At 43.7% G+C, this 26,659-nt stretch overlaps 1 protein-coding gene across 2 annotated transcripts in view; it reads right to left on the bottom strand.

The window, feature by feature from the left end:
• LOC126398965 (glutamate receptor ionotropic, kainate 2-like) overlaps positions 1–19,861 on the bottom strand; it is an 86,620-nt gene extending 66,759 nt beyond the window's left edge. For both annotated transcript variants that reach the window (XM_050058641.1, XM_050058642.1), the window contains exon 1: positions 19,360–19,861. In XM_050058641.1, the coding sequence (XP_049914598.1) occupies positions 19,360–19,483 (124 nt within the window). In that variant the 5' untranslated portion in view covers positions 19,484–19,861. The remainder of the gene's footprint in view (positions 1–19,359) is intronic.
• Positions 19,862–26,659: the final 6,798 nt, after the last annotated feature.

Genomic DNA, 26,659 nt, shown 5'->3' with positions numbered 1-26,659 from the left:
TTCAGAGGAGATTCCAAGGCAGTGAAATGGTTAGTGTTTGATTTAATGCTCCTTGGCATGTAGCATGTTACATGGGCATGCATAGGTGTAGGTTTCAGTGGGACGACTTGGAGCATGTGCATTTGTCCTCCCCATATAAAAGACATTTACACTAATAATTAATGCAAAAAAGGCACAAATTGGTGCATAAAACTTCACTGGAATGCAGAAATTAAGTGTTTAATGCTTGAAATTTTCAGACACAGGACCCCCGAACCCTCAGTTTCATATGTGTCCCTCCAGATGTTGAAACAAACCCTACGTCTTCGTGACAATCCACAATACCTGCACACATTTGCACTGGGTGTAACGCATATTTAGCTCGCTTAAAGTCTAACAACATTCGGTCCTGTATCATCGGTCTACCTGTCCTGCACTCGGTGCTCGGTGCTGTGGTCCGTCTGATTGCAGGTGTGTGAGTTACGGCTGAGATAATCAGTGTGTGTGTGAATTATGGTGCCGCCATCATTGGGACTGGTGTGAATTATAGTGCAAATGAAAGCTCTGAGTGAGTTATGAGCTGGATAATCACCCTGACGAGAAAGCAGGAGTGTCTCTGTGTGCGTGTGTGTGTATGTGTGTGTGAGAGAGAGACAGCCTGAGCAGAAAGTGGAAATGAAAAGGGGAGGGAGGAGGGATGGGGGGGGTGCTCCTCTATGTAAATCTGACTCCCTTTTAATGTTTTTTTCACATTTAATCAAGCGCATTTTGGATTGAACATTGTAAAGTGCTCTCCAGTGGTCGTTGACTTTATTTCCGTTCAATCTGAAATGAGTTCCTGTAAATAGAAATCATTTACACATTACCAACAATTGTCAGGGAGAAACCTTAAAATGCATGAACAGGTGAAATACAAAATCACTTTTGGTAAAATATAAACTGACATCATATTTCTGTGACTTCAGCGCGCTGTAAACACGAGCAGGGAGAATGTATTTACTACTAAAAGGGTAAACCATGAATGAAAATACAATTAGCCTTCTGTACTCAAGGACGCTCTTGTACACTGGGAGATAGGAGTCAGATATGTTGCCATGGCGACTCATGCATCTATGCTATGGCTGAGAGGCATCGGCAGTTTTGGAATCTGAGCGGCTGATTGGTGGAGGAAGGGCGTTGTGATAGTGCGGACGGCCTGTCCCTGTGACTAATGACCAGCAGCGCAGCTGCAGGATAGTGGTGGGCTGTAGGGTGGGTGCCATGGCAACTGGCGAGCAACCCTGTCACTAGGGCAAGTGGCCCAGGTATGAACGTGAAGTCACTCAGTTAGGCTTTCAGACCTCCACCCACCACACCTCCTTCAAAACTCCCCGGCCTGTTTCTGTCTCTTCGTCTCTCAGCCGGTGAGCATCAGTGCTCGGAGCCAGTAGGCAGGAGGCAAAAGTGATGGAAATGCTCCGTAAATATCCCCGAAATTCCCGATGGGAGCGCTCCCTGACATGTTTGGCGGTGAATGGGACATGATGCATGAAGGCCTGCAGAGAGTCGTCGCCCCTGGTCATTAATCTGAAGCTCCCCTTGCGGTAGACTGACCTTCCTACGCTGCACAAGGGCCAATTCTCTCTCACGCTGAAAATCCCCAGAAATCTGACCAGGGCATGGGATACAACAACTGTGCAGGATCCTCGCCAGTGCTATGATATCACACAAACAAACCGACATCAGTGGAGTCTGCTTAGAATTCACCAGGAGGTTACTTTTTAAGGGAATAACATCCTGGCCTATGACATTAAGAGGACTGATGATGTGTAATCTACTCTGCATATGCTGCTGTAACACTGCTGGTAGCAGAGATATAACAGAGTATTATTTGACCAGCTACGTCCTCTGTGGCCTTGGCTCAGAGATAATATCTTACAGAGCCTTGGTGTTGTAAGAGTGAGATAAAGCAAGCAGTAAACTTGTTTAATAGAAGTACATTTTCTACTTGATAGAGATCTTTCGCGGGTCCAGTGAACTTGTTTAGGAGCCAAACTTGAGCTTAAATCAAATTATAGAAATAAGAGTAAAATCAATACAAGTGAATTACTAGTATTAGAATAGAATAGAAGAGCTGAATAGGAATTCATGTGTTGTATATCATGAAAAAAGGATCCACAAAAAGTCAGCCGATACAATGAGTAAGCGATCAATCAATAACCGAACCGATCACTCTGTTAGAGATATGGAAACTGAACATGAAAGCCCATTAGAAAGCAGCTTATGTGAACAACACTTCAGCTGTTGTTATCTGACTTGTTTGTCTTGTTGTGTGTTTTATTCCTCCAGGATAGAATCACTCCTGTCACCCTAAAGCCTCTTGACACTGGACCGGACTGTCACCTGCCACTGCTCGACGCTAAGCCCCAGGCTGACTCACACACTCCAGCATAGCCGTGTGAACACACACACACACAAACGATCACGCACCCCTTAAGATTGAGCCTAAACAAACCTGTCAGGTAAGAAACAACTGAGTCCGGGGAGAAAATGTGACTGATGTGAGAATTTAAAGCCCACGGCTGCGGCATTCGGAGATACCTAAGTTCACTTACACTAATAATAATTAGCTCCGCCATTGCCAAAAGGTCAATTTCATCAATCTCTTGTAATGAGCACACACACAGCCTTCAATTAGAAATGTGTGCCACCACCCTCGTCCCTGACCCAGCTCCAAGTAGGAAACGAGTGATCATATAACATGTATTAATTCTGAGCGCTGGCAACAGATGTGCTAATTTGCCAGGCTCTCTCTATTCATAATAATGTGCCAGCTCCCTCCTCAAAATATGTGCTAATTTGCAAGGGCTCATTGTGGATGTGCTAAACTACCGGCTGACATTTTGTGTGCTAATTTGTCAAGCAGGGACCCCTTTTGGTACTAATTGTGCCAAACTGTGAGTACACTTCCACAGGCCTTGAATTGCTGAAGTCCCAAATGACTTCTGTCTGCTCGCAGTTTCCAACCTCTCCACTGCTCTCAAATTGCGAATGCAACTGAAAAGAAATACTTACCACTGTGAAAATAAGATGTATAAGCACTAAGTGCGCACACTCGCCTGCACGCACACAGACACACACACAGATGCACACACACACACACAAATATGTGCCTGCTCTCGAGATTAGACGAGCTCCTTAAAGAAACATAGGAGTGCAGCTAGAGTCAAATGCTGGTAGTTCTGTAGTATCATCAAACACACACTATACAGAAATAACAGCCTGTTCCGGAGATTAAAAAAGCTACTTAAAGAAACATAAGGTTACAACTAGTCTTTACTATGATGATGTGTTATATTAAAATGAGCTATTCTGTTGAAATATTCCACCTCATGGTGTATCTATCCTGCAGTAACAGCCACATGTGTGGGCACAGTTTTCAGGAATGTTTCGTTTCAGCTACCTGCTTAGACAAACATAGAAACACAGTGAGAGGCCGGTGCATGTGTTTTGTTGTGTCAGTACAAACACATTTCAGAAGGAGAGGCTTTTTTCCCCACCTGTGCAGAGAGACAATGGTGCCCAAAGATTTTTTTTCATGGGGCCACTGTAAATCTTGGGGTGGCACACCAAAACAGAAGCCATAACTGTAGGAATTCGATTATGCTGTTGAAGTATAAAGGCTAGTTAAGACAGCTTACAATCAATCTACTCTTTCAAATTAAAGCTGTGTATTTATCTTTTTAAAGAAAAGGACAACCAGCATCTTGAAGAACAGTGAATTACCTGACATGTATGGATACCTCACACATTAAAATGGTATCATTGTAGAACTCAGAATGTCAGCTGTACTGGCACTCTCTCACTGACATAGTTTTCAAGTTAAGGGGAGACTCTTGGGAAGAAGCAGGGTGACAATTTCTGGAGCAACTTCACCTACTTCCAAGGTGCATGGAGAAAGGAGATAAGTGAAAAGGTGTCGAAACTCCAGCAACACTTGTAGTATTTAGAACAACTCTATTGCAAGACTGTTGGGTTTTGGCTTGTGGCCTTCATCAGGGTCATCATGAAATACACCACAAACAGCATTTAAATAAGGTAGGTATGAAAGTGGGGCGTCGGTATCGTAGTGGATAGTGCCGGCGCCCCACGTACAGAGGCATTGCCTCGCTGAAGCGGCCGCGGGTTTGAATCTGGCTCGTGGCCCTTTGCTGCATGTCAGTCCCCACTCTCTCTCTGTCTCCCCATTTCACTCTCTGTCCTGTCATTGAAGGCAAAAAGCCCACAAAAATAATCTTAGAAAGGTAGGTATGAAAGTAGACAAGCACTGAGTCTGGCTCCCGAAACTTTTGTGTATTCAATTTTCTAGAACCTCGTTATTCCACTCTCACTTGTAACCAAACGATGGATAGTAAGACCTCTGGCAACACGTCACTGAAAGATGGCCTCAAAGTCAGCCAAACATGGCAAAAAAGAGACTGTTATGGCCGAACCCCCCCGGTGAAGCTGACGATAGCAACAAGCTCAACATGGCAACCATAACTAATCCCCTTGAAGACCACCGATAGGCCCTTTCCACCAACTTTAGGGCATCCATCTTAACACTCGAGGCAAAGCTGGACCACATTAAACTACAGTGGCAGACCAAGCTCAGAAGATTACATTACAAGATGAGCTAAAAGAAATAAAAATAAAAGCAACCAATCATATACATTCCAACACGATCAGACAATGGTGTATCTTCAAAGGTGGGCTGGGTAAATGGTTACGTAGCTCCAAGGCAATCATTGTCCGAGACTGGCAAAGAGGCAAAGGGAGGTCCAGTAAGGAACCTGGGTGACACCATTTTGTTTCATAAACTGAGACTTGTGGGTAGCCATAGAACCTGTTTTAATTCAGATATTGAGGTGAGAGTTCAAGGGACCTCTTAGAAAATGGCCACGGCAGTTGTTTCCTCGCCAAAATTTTGCACAACATGGAGCGTAATTTAGTCTCTTCCCGACATGCTATGCCAACATCTTTGGTATCAATGGATGCTTTAGATCAGTGGTTCCCAGCTGGTGGGTCATTCTGAATGGACCACAAGTGACTAACAAAAACATCAAGTTTGTTAAAAAAAACCCACAAACTTTATTTTGAAGTACAGTGCACTTCCGGCACAGCGTCTTTATTTTGAAGTGCTGTTTCCTGTTGTAGGGTGACTGACTAACGGACAGTTACATGACAGAGACAGCAAACTAGCTCGACGACATGGCCAAACACAAGTATGATGCTGACTGTATTAAACTGTGTGGAGACTAAACTAATGACTAAGGAGAAATCTGGACCATGTGGCTGAACCAGTTGGGAACCACTGCTTTAAGTCATCTTGTGTCACAAGATACCATGACCTTCATGCTACCTTAAAAAAATGAGTGCACCACAGCCTATTAAAGACAGTAATATGGGCCTCCAATTATTTACGCCAGGGGGAGCCAGTGAGGGTGGGGGGCAGCAACTGTATCGGAGGACCATGCTGCCCCCCGAACCGCCCTCCCACTGGCGATGCTAATGCACAGAGAATTTATCACCAGTCTTTATAAGCTGTTTTGGGGTTTAACAATGTCTGTTGTCCTTTTTTGTAATGTTTATGTATGAAGGGAATATATTTACTTTTTTTATGTGCTCTGATGATACAATTGTATGTACATGTAAAAACCAATAAACAGAGTTTTTAAAGAAATGAGGGAATTTTATTACCTGAAAATCATCAAACTATATTTTACAACAAACACAGATAATTCTCTGTACGGCTGCAACTTAAAATGATACTGAAATGATTTTTTCAATGGATCAATTAATTGTTTGGTATGTAAGATATCATAAAATGTTCCTTAATAACCAAGGCGACGTCTTAAAATTGCTTCTTTTTTATTACCAAGAGTCCAAACGCAAAAGATATGCAGTAAATTTTCACAGAAGTAATAACCATTGAGAAATGACTCAAATGATTAAATGACTGTCAAAATAGTTGCCACTTAATATTCTGTTGATCAACTCATCGCTTATTGAGTCACAGTTTTGGCTTTTCTTCTTTTTAACTCAAGTAATCTATGTTGGAAGCAAAGATTATAGAGTGGTGCAATAAATTCAGGCCAATAATTTGTTTTTCAAAAACGCTATTAATCACTCAGATACTCTGTTGGTGGAAAATGGAAAAGTTTTAGTCTGTGGAAATTGAAAATAGTCTTATTTGTGAAGGTGAAATACACACGCTAGAGCTGATTCAGTACAAAGCACATATACCTTATGTCACTCGCTACCAATCATTTTCCAGGCACAGAGTCAAACCATAAAGAAAGCTTTAAGGTCCTCGCTTACAAAGAGTGAAAATATCTAATAAAGCTTCTGATGCACACAAATCGACAGACGCACACAGAGCAGAAGACAGACTGTAACACAACGTGCAGAAAGGTGGCAAGGCGTTTTGAGCTCTTCCTCGGGCAGCATTCGGCGCCGCCTGAGGAAGAGCAGTCAAGCTTCAATAAATATTTTCACTCTTTGCGAGCAAACACAAACGTCTTTATGTCACTTCTCTGTGGGCCACTTTGGAAATCTCTTTCCCATTGTATAATCTGACTGACACCAAAGCTGGGAGTTTGTTAGATTTTCCGATGCATCCTTCCCACCTGTCCAAATATTCCAGGGTATGACATGAAATATTCACGGTATTACCATGGAAACAAACAGGAAACAGCACTGTATGTAAACCACGCAGTTATGATGCAGTGTTTATTGCAGCTGTGGCATGAAAGCACTGTTTTAATGCGAACAATTATTTGATCGATGCACGCACATTTTGGGAAAAATACAGTGACTTTCACACACTGTGGGTTTTATGAGCCGTAGAGCTCTCACACTTCATATCTGACTTCCAAGTATAAACACGCGTATTCCCAAAACTGCCGTCACAAGGTTATAAAGTTCAAGTAAATAACACAAATCCCAAAACTGCAGTCAGGAGCTTTTTTCCTGCCAACACAGAAAATATGTGATTTGGCTCTAATATACAGGCCATGGGGAGCGAGGGGGACCAGTTATTGAACAGAATGCTTCCTGATGCTTCATGCCTCACCCGTCTCTGCCATTTTTCTTTCCATGCTCCATATTTTTCTCTCCTTTATCAAACGGCCACACGCATACATCCACAACCACACACACACACACACACACACACACACACCCTCCTTCACTCCCACTGACTAGAGTACGTCTCATGGTGGCCTCGGCAGGTGACAGATGGCGACCTCACAGCACTGCTCACTGTAAACTGAGTTTTAATCAAGCCTAAGCACGTGTGAGAGATGCTAATTATCCACTGCAGGCTAAGAGAGGCGGGAGTCCAGCCTCGAGAACGTTGTGACTGTGCATGTGCGTCTCTGGTTTGCTTTCACTTTCCCCCCATTGTGAGAAAAAAAAAAAAGTCATTATTATTCATTTATGGCTCTGCAACTGAGAAGTACGAGGCAGGGTGGACTGAGTGTCTCAAGCGTCCCTGGATACTCCAACCCTCAAGCTGTATCGCTCACCAAAATAAATATAGATGAGAACTTGACTAACAGTAATCTTGGAGTCTTAAAACAAACTCTCTCAAAGTATAGCAGCAGGGTTTCCAACTCTCTCATGGCAAGTATGCCAAGAGACTCTCACACACTTGTTAGGCAGTGGTGGCCCTCCTGATACAATTGATGCCCCCCTAGCGAAAATGATTAGAGGCTGATATAGCTGCGTCTTCTGCACTTTGATGAAGACCTTAGGTTCGAAATTGGTTGGTGTTTTAATGTAAGCAGCCATGTTTTTGGAATAAAGGCTTTTTGACTTAATCTAAGTGCATTTGTTTCTGCTCCATGCATGAGTACCCAAAGTTCGTTTTTTCCTTCCCATGTGGTGACATAATTGTCTTTAATTGGCTGTACTACTACTACTACTACTACTACTGGTATCTTGTGAAACTAGATGACTGGTTCCCAACCTGGGGGTCACAAGGCCTTCTTGATTCTAACCTTTTTGAAAAAGTATACAGTAGGCCTATGTCTCAGTAGCCTGGTACGACCATCCCAAAATGTGAGCTTAGCATTCTGTTTCGCTCTCTGTATCAGTCTGGACTCGGCGCTGCCCCGAACACTTCCAGTGGGCGGGAGTACTTGCCTTGAAAGACAAACTCCTTCAGCCAGTCAGCAGAACAAAAAAACAGCTAACATCTTTTTCATCACTACCAGAGCCAGTTGATGAATAAACCTTTTGCCAAATCCCGTCTTTTCCTCTGTGAGTGCGTTCTCTTGTTCTTGTTTGATTGTTGTTATTGACTCTATTTCAGCAATACCTTTAATTACTGCTGCGTTCACTCCGCTAACGTTAGAGTTAGCACTTGTCGCTTTGGGAGCCACCATTACGGTTCTGTAAGCTGCGGCCTGCATTTTACGTCATCGACTACAATGCTGTCCCTGATTGGCTGATTACGTTGTCAACTATGGTGCAGATCCCTGATTGGCCCTGACTGGATTCCTGGAAAGTGTTCAGGTCAGCTACGAGTCCAGACTGATCCAGAATGTTGAGCTCACGACATCAGGATGGTCTTATCAGGCTAATATCTCAGTATTTCACTTATTTCCAAGATAAAATTGTTATCTTCTAATGTTTAGATCATTATTCAAGATATTAACTCATTAAAAATCTCAGAGGATATTGGCATGGTGAAGGCCTGAAGACAAGCAGTATTCACAGATCCTTCATTCTCTGCTAAACGGCCTTGTGCTGCATTACAAAAGTATTCAGTCAAACTAAACAAAGTGCTCACAGAACAAAGGCAAAGCATCAGAAGAAAACACTGGCTTTGTCAAAAAAAGAGGTCTATTAAGAACATATGACTGGTAACATTTAAAAAATATATAATAAAAACAGAGAACTATATTAAAATGTCCTACAAATGTCAGGAAAACTCATAATCTGCTCAAAGTAAATTGAAATTGCTAATTTTACATAAACCTCCTGCAGTTATTGAATTCACTATTTGGGGGTATTGTACAGTTCATCAGCTGCTCTGTGCTATTCTCTTTATGCACTGAATAAAATATTAAATATCCATAAAATATATCACTTAGTTAGGGGTCGTCAGTTTACTCAATAATAGAAAAAGGGTCCCTCAAGGAAGTCTGGGAATCACTGAACTAGACAACCTAAGGCATCCATTGGTACTAACTATGTCAGCGTAGCTTGTCGGGAAGGGGGTTAGATAATGCTCTAATGTCGATATAGATAGTAAATTTTGGCGAGGGAGCAACTGGCACAGCCATTTTCAAAGGGGTCCCTTGAACTCTAACCACAAGATATTCATTCATTCATTTGCCGTAAATGCTTATGCTGTTAGGGATTGTGGGGGGCTGGAGCCTATCCCAGCTGACATTGGGCAAGAGGCGGGGTACAACCTGGACAGGTCACCAGACTATCACAGGGCTGACACATATACTGTGTCTCAAATCGCGTACTTCTGTACTTACACTTAATATTCTGAGTGCATAACTGCGTTCTCACTGAGAAGTATGGAAGAATGCAGTGCCCTATGAGTACCCGGATGGTGCACTCAAAACGGTCAAGAAGTTGAGTGTGGAACTATGGACACTTCTCGCCCTCAATGGTCGCCATCTTGACTACGTAGCGGAACAGGAGGGACCACTTTTCAAACTGGAAATGACAACCGAGGACTGTGCGACCGTGAAATAAAATACATGTGTTTTTTGCACTAAGCACCACTATACTGTTGTCGGGTATGAGCCAGCAGTATGTTTATTGGGTTCATTTAGCAGTCTGTAATGATTTGGTACCGCGAATGATAACTTTAATGCTAATGCTAGTTTGCTAACTAGCTAATTTGCGGTTGTCATTTCCGGTGAGTGCACAACGGCCATGTTTGGTTTGAGACAACACTACCCTATCGAAATTCGCGCACTACGCCAATAAGTATAGTGCACATAGTATACTACATGGAAGTGTACTGACGGAAGTATGTGATTCGAAACACAGCAATAGAGACAGACAATCATTCATGCTCACATTCATACCTACGGATAATTTAGAGTCACCAGTTAAGCTAACTGGAGTACCCGGAGAAAAGGGCTCCCCGCCCTGGAGTTCCAAACCCCCACCATGGGTTGACAATTGTTCCCTCACAGCACCACCGTGCAGTGGTTAGCTGTTAGTGGTTGGATATCGAAATGAAAATGGGTTCTATGGGTACCCCACAACCCTAAACTGGAGATGATTTGTTCCCAGTAAATGTTTTGTTCCTTACAATCAATATGCTCTTTCAAATAAGCTGTATATTTATCTTTTAAAAGCCTATCTGACGAGCAACAAATCACCTAACAACTGACACATAACACATTAAAACAGGCTTGCTGTGGAACTTGAAATGTTAATTGCACCAGTCTGAGTCAATGTGCATCATATAATTAGAAACACTAACTGTAAAGTAAGAAGCCTATCAGTCTGCCTTAACTCTCTATATTGACAGTTTTTAACCACCCTATATGCTTCAACACCATTATCGAATTTCTGAAACTCAGTTATGGCCGCTAATGACAGGAGGATAAACATAACATCACTACCGTGCATTTCACATGTATCATGCACAGCCGACCATGTAACAGAGCTAAAACGAAGTTCAATTTATAATGTTGCAATTAGGTCGCAGCAAATTACACGAGACTCCATGGTCCTCTGTGCTCCCTTTCGCCGCTCTCATTCTCATTCTCGCTGTTCTCCTGCTCATCAAAATGGCCCTGTATTACACTCTTTCCATTGTAATTTTGAACAAAATGGCTGTAAAATTAGACTTCCTTTCTTGTAGAAGGGCAGATGTTATCTTCCGTCGGAGCCAAAGGTCAAGAATTAATTCAGGAGCCGGCTCTTTAATGCTCTCGGCTTGAGTTTTTGTAGGGTGACGGAGCGAGACACGGAGGGAGAGAAAAGGACGTTTTACAGGATTTCAGTAATCTGATTATAATAATTTTTAATCTTCATAAATTTAGAGATACTTCCACAGTAGGTGGTTATTTGCAGATAGGTAATGACACAGAAGGTGGTAAACGCTGACTTCGATGTCCCATAAACATATATAGTAAAATACAATCGGGCAGTAGCACTTAGAGTTGTTGCTGGTACTTTTAAGTGAATATAAACTAGAGTTCTAGATCCATATGTCTCATCAAAGCCATTTCTGTCATGAAAAGAATATGGATGCCATAGAGGAGAGAATCTAAGGTCTGGTTTTAAGCCTTGAGACAAATGAATATTGTGTATATAAAGTAAGTCAAGGTGATAAAAGCTACAGTGCTGCACTCTATTTCAGGATTGGGGGGGGGAGTTCAATAGGAACCTGAGACTGAAAAAGGTTTTCTTCTGCTTTGAAATTCAAAAGGTACAATAGGAAATAGAGGTTTGGAATGTGGATGTCATGTGAGGATTCGTGCCTTTGTGCGCAAGGACACTGAGACCGGGGGAAGAGGGGAAGCGAGGCCTGATGATAGTGAAAAGAACAAAGTAGAGGGGAAGGACCAGGAGACAAGCTGAGAGCCAAAGGGAGACAAAGACGACACGGAGAGAAGGGCAGCGGAGGACAAAGGGAGAAAAATGGATGAAAAAAGGAGAGAGAAAATGGACTCTTATTGGCTTGAATTCTGTATATTGAGCGGATGCCGAAAGTTCACCTCCCTCGCAGCCCGTCAGATGTGTTTAGAAAACAACAGGTGACGGCCGTGATGTCTAAAGTCAGAGTAAGCTGTAGGACATACGCAGATGGCGGAGTGTGCTGTCAGACGACCAAAAGGAGGAGAGTTTGGAGACAGAGAGAGAGAGAGAGAAGGAGAAAGGGAGGAGGGGTGGGGCATGGTATAAAAAAAAAAAAACAGATGAGCGAAGGAAACGAAGAGGGAGAAATGGAGAATAAAAGAGGTCACTGGAGGCAGATAAAAGACACTCAATTAAACGACTGAATGGATGGCCCATTAGACCTGAACGGACACCTGCATCCTCCCCCTCCTCTCCTTCAGCCACAAGGCAGGAAAATGTCAGCTCTTGCTTTGGGTTCATCAGCCTCCCATCAGCCACCGCTGTACACAAGCTAGCTGATAATCAGAGCTACAGGTACAAGTCAATATGCTCCACTTCGCTGTGAAGGTGTGTCGATTTTTCTCGCTTGTTCTACAAACACACTCGGGCGACTGGCACAGTAGCAGGGAGAGGAAGAAATGAAAGAGACCTGCGCACTGACTTTACAGAGGAGAATAGCCAGAGGCTTACCAAAGTTCCTCAAATATGCTTGCTCATTTTTAACCGCCATAAATAGGAGAAGATCTATTGAGGATGAATGTAAGAAAGACAGTAGAGGTGAGGCTGGTGAGAAATCAAGAGTCCTGTTGTAATCTTCCCTCTGATCTGCAGTCTGCTGTTTTATTTCACAATTTCTCACATTCATTCACACCCTGCTGGGCAGGAAATTTAGTGTCTTTTGTCATGTTCAAAAAGCAGCGGCTGGGTATGGGTATATCTCACTGGGAGCTGCGCGAGGGAAACAGAGGTGATTGGCTTCATTATGTCTCCTTGAAATCTTAAAACAAATTGTGGAAGATGAGAAATCAATCCAAGTCTTCCATAAAGCTCTATGTGCAGATAAGGGATCGGTGGGTCATATTAAACAAATAGGAAAGTGCGTCGTTCGGAGCGTGGGCGACTTAACAACAGAACCCCGACTGAGGCTAATGCAGCCAGCTAATGTAGTTAGATTAGCATTACAGCTTGTTTACCAAAATTAGATTGTTTTAATTCCTCAACTAAAGGCTTTCCGTGCTCGTCTCTGGCCCATTTCCATTAGCTGACACGAATGTTTTCTTCCCTTCCCTCTCCTCTCACCTTTCTCGCTCAAACACCTTCGAAAACAGAGATTGGAAGAGCAATTTAGAGAAAGCTACACAAACACTTAAAATTCCTGCGAGCGGGAGGAAAAAGGAGGGACGGAAAAATGAAATTCAACGTGGCAGGGGGAGACGTTTTGCATAGCCCTGGTGGATCGTGGACAATGGAGTGTCATGCTGATTCAAAGAACATGATTTTAGGTAAGCCTGCCTCAATACGTCCTCCCACAGAGCCCATTTCCCCCTCTGTCCTTGGTTCACACAGAGAAATGTTCATACATCCGACCGGCTGTGCTGTCAATGGGAGCCCGAGTTCTTGCTTTCTCTCTTTCAGTCAGTCGCTCGCCCTCCTCCACCTCCTCCTCCCCCTCCTCCTCCTCCTCCTCCCCCTCTTACTCCTTTATTCAGCTGGCTGGAGATGAAGGTGAATCACCACATCCTAACCTGATCGGCGCCTCACATCATAGCCCAGCGCGGGAGGTTCTTTCTTGTAATCGATTGACTTCTGAATCCCGTGTAGCTCGGACATCGGTGCTTTCATTTACGGTGTATGTGCCTCCACATGCCTTTACAGGGTCTGTGAGTTCACACCAAACTGTGTCTGTTTACACTACGCATCAAGACCTTTAAATGTACACATCACTGCATGGATCAAATGTCACATATGAGCTTCCGAGAAACCAACACATCCAACAAATGACCTCGTGCGTGTATTAATAATCAAGGCAAACACACAGTAAACATTTACCCTGGCTCCAATCAGCACTATCACCATCAACAAGCCATGTTTGTTTCCCTCCATTATGCAAACACTTAATAGTTAATTACAACAGTTGAGCCGCACTGAAGTTCACGTTACTCCCACACATGACGCAGAGCACGGCGCAATATTGCAGCAAGGTATATATATATATATTTATATCACACCACTTAGACTGCAGGCAGTTCAAAGCAGATATCACACAGAGTAAATTACAGAGTGCAACTGAATGAGTCAAACGTGTGGTAGCGATGTGATGATGTCTGCGTCAAAACCACATAGGGCCACAGAAGTCCCTAAAGTCGTCATTAATTCACAGTTACATGCAATATTAATCTAACACCACACGTCCTTTTTATAGTACATATTAGTTCTTCTTCTGGTTTACGTGTTTGCATTCTCACAGATGGTAACCTGTGATGGATACACACCGGGGGGGGGGCTATCCAAGACTTGGCACTGGTTCCCTACTACTCTGCCAGTTTCTTCCCTTTTTTTCATTGCTCCTCTTAGCAATACAAACATATTGATTTTTATTGATTCCCACCACTTTGCAGTCTACTGGAAGTGAAGACAGCCAACTATGTAATAAGACAATAAATGTATGAGATCCTAATAAAAATACTTTTTTTGGTTTAGTTCCCCGAGGAGCCGGTAGTTAGCTACAAAGGCTGTTTTAATGCATATCCGTAGTCGCGCTTCCCTAACGCTATACTGCTGACATTTATACAGAGCCGCAGTACATGACTCCTGGCCTCCCACTATATTTCCACAACACACTCTCCTGTCCTTTCTGTCTCTCCTCACAGAAGCCATCAGAAAACAGTAATAAAAGAGCACAACTGAGAGTGGGCTGAGAGTGGACTGCTCAGAGGCAAACTAATCTATCTTTACTTTGTATCTGCTGGCCTCAACACTCACTGTTTTTCTGTTCTCGCTCACACTTTACACAGACCCCCCCCCCGCCTCCCTCCTCTTCCTCTCTTTTTTTTCCTCTCTTAACAAACACACTTGTTTTTCTTACACCTCTCATTGACTTCAAATTTCCTTCCATGTCCCTCGCTGGGATTGTGAGAAGGACAGTGCTGCACGTGTTAAAACGATGAGAAAAAATAATTCCTTGCGAGTGTTTTTAGATCTGACCTTCAGTCAGCTCGAAGCCTGACAACCAGGCGGTGAGACATGCTGCAGGGGCCCTTCTCCAGGGACAGTTTCTCAGAACAATTGCACATATAACCCCTAACCCTTCAGATACGCAGGGAAAAATGCCTGAGTGACAATGACAAGGAGTGATAGGCTGTGAATAATAATAAGAAGCTAAATCTTTCGCAAGGAATATAGGGCTGATTTTTAAAAATAGACAACGTGTCAGCGGCGGCGGTTGTGCTAGAAGTGGTTACCAAGCAAACAAGGTCAATCATCTAAAGCCTCCTTGGTGCAAATAATCTTTTTTCCAATGGTAAATCTCAAAAAATGGACTAAATGCTAAGCACAACAAGAAAACTAATTTCATACCTCACAGATATTTTCCATTTCAAAATGCCAAGAAATCTGTACCCTGAATTAATCACCATTGAGCCTTTTGTAGCTGAGGCATGACAGCAAGACCTTCAAAGTCTCAGGAATGTAAACATGTTTAAGAAATCCATCTCGATGGTTCCCCGCTTCAAGCCCATGTGTGGTGCCGCATGCTAATGTGCGGCAGATCTCCCTCTTTTTTTTTTGTTCTTGAAACCCACGGTGGGTATTTTTAAACCGTGGAAATCATTTGCCAGTAGAGAGGAGATAGTTTCATATTTCTATAAGCTACGGCGCGGCCAAGTGACACATGAATATTTTAAGCAGCTTTGTGCCTATTTAAATGTGTTTGCTGTGAACGTGCTGGCAGTGGGCCAGGGCGCAGGGTGTTATCCTTAATTCCTGCAATCCCAAACTAAACTCCGTGCTGATAATTCGGGGCTGGCGGAAAAAAGCAAAAGCAAATAAAGTCAATTAACAACAAACTCCCCTTGAGTTTGTTCCCCCTGCCCTTGCTTGTTCTTGACAACCTTGTAATTTCGCCACCGCAACACAGCTGAGGGAATGAAAAAGAGTGTTAAATATAAGAAATGCAATAAAGGACCTTTATCCTGCCACAGCACTGTGGAAATAGTTAGATAAACATAGCTTTCACCAGAGGGGATAGCGTCTTTTGCCAGAGGACGGCGAGAAAAAAAACGACTTGATTTCCTTTCCAAAATGAAAAACAATGTTGTGTTTTAGTCATAAATATTCCCAGACATATCTGTTTTGGGAAAATATAAACATAACCAGGAAATAAACAAACAAAATGAGCATCTCTGAGTCAACAATGCTTTCAGCAGCAGTTGACAGCCCAGGGACATGCTGCGTCTGCCAATGTGGTTTGAAGATGGCGGCGATAATGTTATCACTCAACCTCACAGCCGCAGACCGACTCTGGTCATCAGAATTAAAGCACTGTCTCTGTTTTCATTGTTGGGTTTCTCCCTCTGTTTAACTCTTTCCTGAGGCGTTTAATGAATTAGACAGATGTCTGTAAATCTGTAAACTCATTTAGCTTTGATGGAATGGCAGATGTGATGACTCACTGCTGGTGTGACTGAGCAAATAAGATCATGCACATATAGATAGCGCTGTTTCTGTGGAATAAAAGAAAACGAGCTGCTTTCATTCTCGCTTTTAAGTTAGCTGATACACACGGACTTTAACACAAGCCTGAATTTCCACCTCACTGAATTCTAACAGGTCGTCCCTGACAACTGAGGGGAGAGAAATTATGTAAGCCAACCTTAGTTCAAAACCAAGTTCAGCTTCTCATGCCGCACACCGAAGCTGTTACATTTCATTTTAAGTGGACATTTCACAGTTCTTCTGTAGCTTACATTGTACGGGTGGACGTGGAGAGAAATCCAAAGTGGCAATTGAAAGAAAAAAAAAAAAAAAGGTGTTTTGTTCCAGGAGACCCTTGGCAGCATCAGTAGCTCAAAGTCTCCTTCATCACTCCCAAAAGGCAAACATAAACTTGTTATAAATGGAGAATCTTATCTCAAGCGTGTCTTATTACACCTTGTAAGGGCTGCACCGAGCCGGCTTCAGTATCAAAGTAAATTAATTACCTGTAACATTTATAAATGAGGAACACCCAACACAATAATTCATGTCTGTGTCGAAATTAGCTCAGCATATTTGCCTGCAGCTGGTGGCCAGAACACTTCTTGTTTGCTGTTTTTTTTTTCTCTCTGACACTTGTCGCTCTGCACGGTGAGGCCCGATGCTGTGAATACAAAGAGCTGACTATGCTTTGGTGTTAAAGTGTGTGTGCGTGTGTGTGTGTAAAGGTCTCAGCCTGACAGGAGAACAGTGGTTGTACAATGCGAGCCGTCTGTCTGGGCAGAATGGAACTTGGGGCAGGAAGGGAACAGACGGACCCAGGGGAGCTGACCTCCTCATTTAGCCAGCCTCCTGCAGGAGCAGCTGGGATGATCTGCTGAGCAAGCACATCCTGCAGGACAGGAAATGCTCGGGGAAAAGGGGCCAGTGGGGCTCCCGTTGTCTCTCAAGTCTTTTTTTTTTTTTTTTGTATTTCTCTTCTCTCACGCACTTGCACACACTGACATACATTTACTTTCTTGGTGATAAAATCAGCCACACACAAGTCTATCGTCATCTATCTTTCCCTTTTTGGAAACTCGGCTCCTTTACAAGAAAACACAGAAGACAGATAAGCATATCCTCTTCTTCTAAAGAGAATGACTTACACTACGGGAAATGGAGCCATCTTACAAGGGAGAGATGAGAAGCGGCTGCTACTTGACTGAGAGATAATGCTGTACAAAAACCCACAGACTAAAGCTTTTACAGAAGTCTATTAAAAAATCACAAGCGTTTTGTTGAGCAACAGGCAGCAGGCCGCGGTGCCTGTGTCTCTGGCCGTGGTCCTGAAGCAGCCGGCTTGTTTGGCTGCTTGTTCAGCACCACGGACAGCGACCCGCCTCTCAGCCCGGGCCGCATCACGGCCACCAGAACACCCGCAAAATCAAGCACGAGCTTCACCTCAGAGCAAAAGATCTCAGTGACATGAATCACCTCTTATCTCGTGTGGTTGTGTCTGTCGTGCCACTGATGCCGGATGCCTTGCAGATCCAGAGTGTCAGCTGGACGACATATTGAGCATGAGCCACAGCACGGCAGGCAACTCCAAATCTAATCTTACACTATTTGACATGATCAAATTACCACCAAAATTTCCTCCAAGGTGTAAGAAATATCTTATCAATTACCTCCCTGCAACTGTTGCAATTCTCCCAGGAATTTAGTCATTATATGCCGGCTTGGAAACTTTCGCGTCAAATGCTATTATGCAGGGGACTTTGTCGTCTCCCCCCCTAAGGATTACTGAATAAACGCCCGGCGACTGTCAGACAACGTGCGAGACGGGAAATCGCTCATCGGAGGCTGAGGATGCAGCAGGAAGACAAGCACATCCCGTTGCCATAGCGGCGGCTCTTGCGGACGCGGCCTGACTCTTAAACAGGACCCTCGGGGGAATTGGGGATTGTAAGGATGTGTTGTCAACACTTGATGACATCCGCTGTCAGGGGGGGCCTCCCCTGTCACTCCAAGATGCTCTCTGTATGTAGCCTACATTCAACAGAAAGCGGCAGAATAAAAACACAGCCATCCCCGTCCCCATCTCCATCCTGAGACGGATCTAATTAAGCAGCCAAACCTCAAGAGGCCGGGCTTTAATGATTTCAGAGCAGGAACACAGGCGGTAATAGGACACTTTTGAAGTTATGAATCGGCAACAATGCGCCGTAGTGGCAACTGTTGAAGAACTAGTGTGATAATCAACATTAATTAGGCAATATTCCTCCGCCAGGCGATATTATGGGGCTATAGTTCTTAAAGAGAGGAGGGTAATCAGTGTTAAGACTAATAAGACGCACTTATCAGTATGAGAGATGATTTTTCTGTGCATACATTTCTGTGGCTTCCAACGTGACTCAGCCAATCGCCACAGAGCACCGGAACTATTAGATGTATCGATGCCAATGAGGTTATAAACATTGGATAGCAGCTGAGTGGGATTAAGGATGAAAAGTACTGCCGCGTGCATCGATCGGCCCTTGTGACAGATCAGAGTGATTGATCCGCACCCGGGGTGTAACGTCTACATGTAAACATCTACTGCAGAGGACATGTTGGGGTGTCAGCAGTTTAAAGGGCCGTGGAGGTGGAGGTGCACGAGTGCGTGAGGATGCCGGAGGGGAGATGAGTTTCATCAGCTGTTCATACCCGTGAACTGTTGCATAGGAGTGCTGCTGCTCTTACAGTGGATTTGCTTTCAAAGTTACTGTAACACTGATTTCAAGGCGCGTGGAAAACACTATGCATCCTCCGGGGTGTGATGCACACCTAGAAACGGCTTTGAAATAGTGTTGCAGAACATTATGAGGTTATAAACTGCGAAGTATTCGTTAAGAAATGTGATTGTTAGGTCAGATTGTTGTGCCAACTCTCCACTAGAACAAAAAAAATGTCTCCATACATTTTGCGTTTGCATGCCGTGATTTCATTCATTCACTGTCCACATCCCACAACAGGCAGCTCGCGCGATCACACAGCGTTACAGATGATACCGTGCTACAAACAAACAAACAAGATTCTTACCAAATCTTAAAACGTGTGGCATCCCGCGAGAGTAACCAAGAAACAGCAGCAGAAGCGGGATCAGCCTGAGGTTGGACCTGAAAACGAGACTGCTTATCATCAGATGATGGGAGGTAATCTTCATGTTGTTTTTAAAAAAATGCACAGTGGTTTAATCCCCCCGGTGCGCGGGTTCGATTCCCCCGTAATTCTTCTACGCTCGTTGGGCAAGGCAGGGTGACGGCGGCCCTGGATGCGCAAGATCACGGCATGGTCACTTGCGCTTTCCCTAAATCCATTAGCAGTCCCGGCATGATTCCTTCCCCTTCCCCTTTCTCCTTCTCCTCCTTCACTGCGCCAAGAAACAACAATCCTCCGGGTCGAGGGACGGCGGGACATCCATGTCGAAGGGTACGGATCCAGTGGGGAGGGGGGAGCCCGAGCATGGGCTGGTAAAGGTAAGATGCTGGAGAGGGGTTGGAGAGGGGCTAGAGAGCGCCAAGCAGAGGATACAGCAGCGATATACAGCCCCCTATGAGGCGCTCTGGGTTGCTTACGCTCCCATTATACTGCACTGCTGCACAGGCTCTGACGTCGAGCCAAGGTTAGTGTTGTGAACGCGCACCAGAGAGAGACAGAGAGGGAGAGAGGGAGAGGGGAGGGAGATGGATGTACAGATAGGGGGAGACGGGGAAAAAGAGGGAGAATGAGAGAGGAAGCGAGATGGATGGAAGGGAAGGAGGAGAGGGAAACTTTATTTCAGACTGTAGTATCTCTGCTGCCTCCATAACTTGCCGTCAAGCTCGCATGCATCCAGAGATGTGTTGGCAGAGATGCAATCTGTAAAGTGCACACAGCAACAGTAACTTCAGCTTCAACCTTTACTTGCAAAATTGCCATCAAATACTATCCATTCATAAAAGAAACTCTTGTATAAGATGGTGTCAATAAAGTCATTATTCCATTACAATAAAGTGGCATGTTTAAGGGAACTGCAAGCTCTGTTAAACTATATATTTTGCTTGTTTGTCTGCACAGGATCTCCATTCAGCACCATGGACAGAGACACAGCCAGCCTGCACAACAACCCAGCAATTAGTCGGTGTCCACTTTGGAGAAGCTTTGGCTAACTCTGTTGGCACATTTCTTGCACAATCACACACAGAAATAACTGCACACACTACACTGCACACAATATCTGCATGGCCAACCTGTGCACACAAGCGATACACTCTCAGTCCTGCAGGATATCACTGCACTGACTTTTTTAGGACATGTAGGCCCTCTTTGTGTTCTGTCATTCACAACTTCCCTCTCTCTTTTACGGGATTTCAAGCAACAACCATTTCAACAATTTCCGCCATCATTCCAGAAATGTGGGAGGAGTGGGATGAAAGGAATTAAAATTGGCAGAACAGCAAATCCGTAATATCGACAGAAGCTGCTGAAAGGCGCGAATATTTAACCTATGCAAATAACTCCACTTTAGACTTGAAAGCCTTCCAGCAACAGACTATTCTCGAGTGTGAGCCATCCTCCGATGTGAAGGTGTGTGTGGCACACACACACACACAGACCAACACACACACAAAGGCTCCATTGCTGGTTAAATTTCACGGGGGGGAAGACACGCAATATCTCTTGAGATTCTAAGTAGGGCCTATCTATCGCCCTTCTATCTGATTAGCGAGTTCAAACGAGGCTGAATCCTATAGGATGCAATGCAGCGAGAAGATGGATATCTGCAGCTCTTGCGTGGGTCTACATGCTATTGATTTAACACTACATGCACCTTATCAGTGCCTGCCCCCGATGAGCAGCTCTTCATGGGCCAGTGCATCAGCTGGAGCTATATAGGTACAGTGTAGCACCCCCCGCCCCAACAGGGTGGAGGGCTATTTAATCCCAAGGGAGATGTGAAAGAAGGCCTTTGATCGGCGCCACCAGACTCCAAAGCCTGGATGAACACCGCCATTGTGTGACTCAAGTGTGAATGGCTGGCCTGTGTGTGAGTGTGTGTGGTGTGTACTCCAAAAAAAAGTCACAAAAATATTCCTGCATGGCCTTATAGTGTATTTAAATAGACCTTTTGGGTGACCTTGGAGTTACTTTGTGTTTAAAAGGCAAATCCCCCCCAATATATTAATACAAATATATATATAAACAAAAAAATAGCCACTACAGGCAACCATGGACCGCCATCTGAAATATCATTAACAAATGTAATCATAAATCATAAATAAACTAAATAAACTGCCATTACATTGCCCCTTTTACACTGCCTGTTCAAGGTGGGAATTTCATGCCATTATTCTGCCTCACCATTCTGTGTAAAAAGTACAATTGCTGAAAGGGGGGCACAGAGTTGCCTCAGCTTTAAGCCAGCAGCAAAGGTAGTAACAGATGTTGGTGTAAAAGGGACAGTCGGCAGGATGGGAAGCAAATTTGTGAATCCTAGGGTAGCGAGGTAGTGACCCACCCTACTGTCCCTAAGATCGGCCAGTTCTCATTGCTTTCGTTGGCTGGATTGGTTAGGTTTAGGCAAGAGGAGTGGGATGGGTTAGGGTTAGGGTAAGAATGTCAGGGTAAGCCAATCAGAGACAGAGTAAGGCCGATTCTAGGATTTGCAAACTCACAAACGAGACCACGGACAGGACAGATGTGACGAGTTGATGACGTGTTCTGTGTGTGACCCACTGCCGGGAGATGTAAAAAGCAGCTACCATCAGTTAGCAGCTAACTCAAAGATGAAAATGTCCACAAACTGGGGAGACAAGGAGGTCTGGGAGCTCCTTACCCTCAGAGCCAAGGATGAGGTCAATCACCACATAACAGAGACAGTTAATTGCTGTTATTGCCATTCCATGCCATTGTCATTGTTTAGAAAGCGCTGCCTGATGCGTATATGTCACACCATGGATAACGTGCTACAAGCTGTGCCAATGGTACAAATCTGGTCTACTAGGTGGGCGTCATCTTTTCCTCGCATACCCCCACCTTGTTTGGCAGTGCAGTAAACTTCGTGTGGATGGATGAAATCAGATTAAAAACAAGACATTAAATACAGTACAAATTTAATATTTCACTTCCTATCTTAATGTGTGATATCAACTGACTGTAACATCACATCAGTTGTTGCCAGATCTCTTGAGAGTATGTTGCTAAAACAGAAACATGTCTGACACAAAGTTAATTTCCTCCTGATTCATGTGTATGAAAAAATACCATTTCAGTATCAGAATGTTTAGAAGGATTGGGGCTTGGGAAAGAATGGGTCCAATATTTACTTCAGAGTCTATGCTGCAAAGGAAACGGTGATAAGCTGTGCTCGTGTTCACTTCTCCCATTGGAATAAATAGACTCAGGACTGCAGTTAGTCTCCTAAAGGGGTGGGGCAGTGGTGAAACATACGTCACACAGATACAGGAAATGAATCTGAAGTGGGCCGTCTTGGTTTATCAGTGGTCTCTAGTCACACTGGAGGCTGTTGTGTTTCACATTATACCTCTTTTTTGCTTCCCGAGTGTCAGCATGCAATTTAAAATCACACACTGAGGCTGCATTATTCAGGCTTTGTTTTGTCCTGTGGAAAAAACAGAGCCCGCATAATGAAGGGTCTTTGTCACGGCCCTATCACGGGATCTCTGGGTAAAAAGGGCTAATGTCAAACACTGCAGCATCTCTATCATACATTACTATTGATGTATTAAAAGGTAGGAAGGTAGAATGTAATACGATTGTGCCCCAGATGTTGACTCCATATCTCGGGCCTTGTGTATTTATACTTTCTGATGCCACTGAGATATTCTTGAAGTATAAAATTACTGCTGTTTGTCTACGTGCTGGATCTTTATTAGACGGCAGAATTGTGAAATTAAAAGTAAATGTGTGCATAAGTAAAGGATTCTGACACCTACTCCCTCCTTTGCTGAAGTGCTACTCCATTATACATTACCGCATCTGTCAAATCCCCCATTCACAAATAAAAGCGACTGCATTTAATAGTGAAGAGGGCGCTTGTATCAGCTAAAGGCAACACAAAGTAATTACACGGGATCAAGTAGGTGGTGTGAACACTGACTTTGAACGTGTGTCAGTTTGCGTGGGTCTGCACACCAGCAATCTGCAGTGTGAGAATATCAAAGAGAATGGTACTCATCATGCCACCATCTGGACCATTAGCATAATTATGGAGAAATTCAGGGTTCCCGTATAAGTCAGCAGAGCTTCACACAGCATGAAAGGAATGCTTATTGAGCTTGGGGAGAAGACATCAACTGACAGGCACGTTGGTTTTCCCTCTTAAAGTCACAGCGCCCTCTGGCCAAATGCTACGGTACTGCGCTAGAAAAAGGCCTCTGGTGCCTCTCCACTCAGTGCAACCAAAATGTAATTTGCAGAATAGAATTAAGGCTGCCACAAATGCCTCTGACTTAATTTTCTAATACAAATCTAAACAGCATTGTCTGTGTGTGCCTCCGCATAGGCCATCTGAGGACAAACAAATCACTTATGCTCCCCTTTCAGTTGTCGTCAAGTATCTCTGGTTCATTTTTATCTATAGTTTAGTTTCACACATTCTCCACTTCCCAGTAAGCCAGTCAGCAAAACATAACCATGTGTGTAAACCAGTTAAAAAAGGAGGAGGTGATGGGGATGGTGAATTGCCTTATTACGATGTTAAACTGACTCCTGCTCCTTTAGCTTGTTGTAACTAATAGGAAAATACCATTTGGGAGATGTACTCTTTTTTTTCATCTGTGATCAAACCGTGTCGTTTTTGAAGGAGACCACAAATTAGATTACTTTATACACACCCACTTGCTTGTAACCCAGGGAGGCTTCCACATGAGCTGGCTGGTGTGTTTATTCAGACGCCATTCATGCACTGGGTAATGCAAAGGGGACTTTATGCAAAGGAGAGATAACCACTGCTAAAAGCCTTCTGTCATTCTCTCTCTCTCTCTCTCTCTCTCTGTTTCCCTCTCCCCCCCCCTCCCGCCCTCGTTCACTCTCTCGCACAGGCAGACTGGTGGAAAGATAGCATTGGCACAGGGAGGGGAAACCATGGAAACGAGAAGCTGATGCACTTTGAATGGTAAGACCCTGAAAGAGAAGACATTCATTCAATTCAGTCGCCCCTGTACTAAAGGCTCATCTCTACTGCATTATTCTGAATGCTACAAGTTTATTCTAACATGGTTGGCTCCAGAAAGCCAATAATGGTCTCACTTCTTCAGTCCATTATGTCAGGATGACTGTAGCTAAGGATGTCTTAACATTTTGGCAAGTTGAAGAAGGGGGCCCTACACAAACACACACACACTTACTCCCTTTGCACTCACACATATAAAAACGTATAAACCTGCTCATTTTCCCAGCGACAGCATAACACTGCTACGTTCATCCCTGCAATTGCACCACACCACACTCGAGCCTGGCGTTTTTTAAGTTCAATATATTTACATTTCCCACTTGTGGCTTTGCTTCAAGCAAAAGCCTTTGAACATAACAGCATGCCGCAGTCAGCGCCGGCCTATATGTCTTGAGAAGTGCTGTCAATGAGATCCCAGGGACCTCAGTGGGAATACATTCTTCAGAGACGACAATTAGTCAAGTGAGACAGTAATTAGGACCTCTCTGCACACTGTCACTTCCAGTTAGTGCTGACAGATGCCCGCAAATCCCCCCCTCTAGCATTTGCAGTCAGGCAGACTTACTTCTGGAGCTGCTCGCTGTTGTGACAGCCGTCTGTAACTTCTGTCTACCAAGATAATACTTTGAAAAAAAAAATGGCAAGGAAATTTAGTCAGTAGCATGCTGGTAAAGTAATGTGGTAAACTCCATCAGCTCTCATCACTGCGACCAAATTACAGTTGTCACTTTATTTCTGTGGTAGCACCATCAATAGCGGCCAAATCATCTTCCTACAGTACAACAGTAGTCAGAAAGTGCCAATATATTGTAGCACTTTGTAAAGTAGCTTACTGCATGAGCATACAACATGTTTATGCCGCCTGACTGTATCAGTATGTTGTGGCAGCCATTTCCTAATAAAGAGGCTAAAAAAAGTAATTTAATTTAATTAAATTTTAAGAACCTTGACAGGGAACATATTTGTCGCCGTTCACACGTGGGAATTTTAATTGTGTGACACACTACATTATCTTACATTATTTCCCATTTAAATGGATGTGTGATTGGTGCTTTGATGTCATTTTAGAAAGTTTAAAATTAATTCTTGAATCATTTTCTTAAAGGAGAAGTCCAGTATTTTGCAATGTAATGGGACACAGAAAAGAAGCAGCAGAAGAAGAAGGTTGGCGTTGTGTTCAAAGGCATCGTACTGCGAAGGTTGTTTACAAGCAAGTAATCCATTGTGCTGTTGTTTTAAGTTATTACAAAACTTTTTTGTTCATTCTCGTTCTTCCTCCGGGAGCGCACTCAGCACTGTCGAGGCTGCACTTTCGCTGAGCTAAAAGACTACAATGACTACAACCTTGTTGTAAACAGCCCCCTTTCCGTTTCCGGTGGCGGATTACTACCAATGGACAATGAGGCTTCTATAGAAAACCAATGGATTAGACAAAATGTCAAATAAATCATCACGGAAACCACAGTTTGCTACGATTTTTATGTCAGAACATCAACGAACACCACTGACCACTCGGTGAGTTTCATGGCTTTGAAAACGAACGCTTAAGGTGGCTTTAGGGACAGGTTCACACATGGCCTTAGGCAGCACTGTTAAGCCAGGCAGGGGAAAGCCAAATTCTGAGAAAGGAGCAATTGTCACTATTTTGGTCTTAGCTAACTCTATTTAGAAATGGAGCTCAAAGTTCAAAATACCGGACTTCTCCTTTAATAAATATTTCATGGTTGTCAATTGTTATTTGATATTAGTAAATAAAAACAAACATTTATGTCATGATAAGAGTGATACCACCTTATAGAGGTTATTGTGCACAGACACAAATACAGGTGTGCCTTGAGACTTTAGTTTGCCCTTTGGTGTGCCTTGGGCTCAAGACGTTTGAGAACAACTGCAGTATGCCAAACTGATGCAATGTTGAACACACAGTCCAGCCAGGACAATATTATTAACTGGCTTTTGTGCCAACTACTTTCTGCAGTCAGAGACATATCACAACATTGAAAATATGACACAAACCTCAAAATACAGCAGAGAAAAACTTTCTGAGTTCAGCAAAAGCAAGGATGTGGGTTTAATTTCAACACTGGGGTGGGACACATATGAAACAAGAAGTGCTATGCACCAATTTGTGCCTTCTCTGCAGCAGTTTATGGCATAAATGTCTTA

Source organism: Epinephelus moara, chromosome 12 (genome assembly GCF_006386435.1).
Source record: "Epinephelus moara isolate mb chromosome 12, YSFRI_EMoa_1.0, whole genome shotgun sequence".
NCBI lineage: Eukaryota > Metazoa > Chordata > Actinopteri > Perciformes > Serranidae > Epinephelus > Epinephelus moara.
This window is presented reverse-complemented; position numbering and strand designations above follow the sequence as displayed.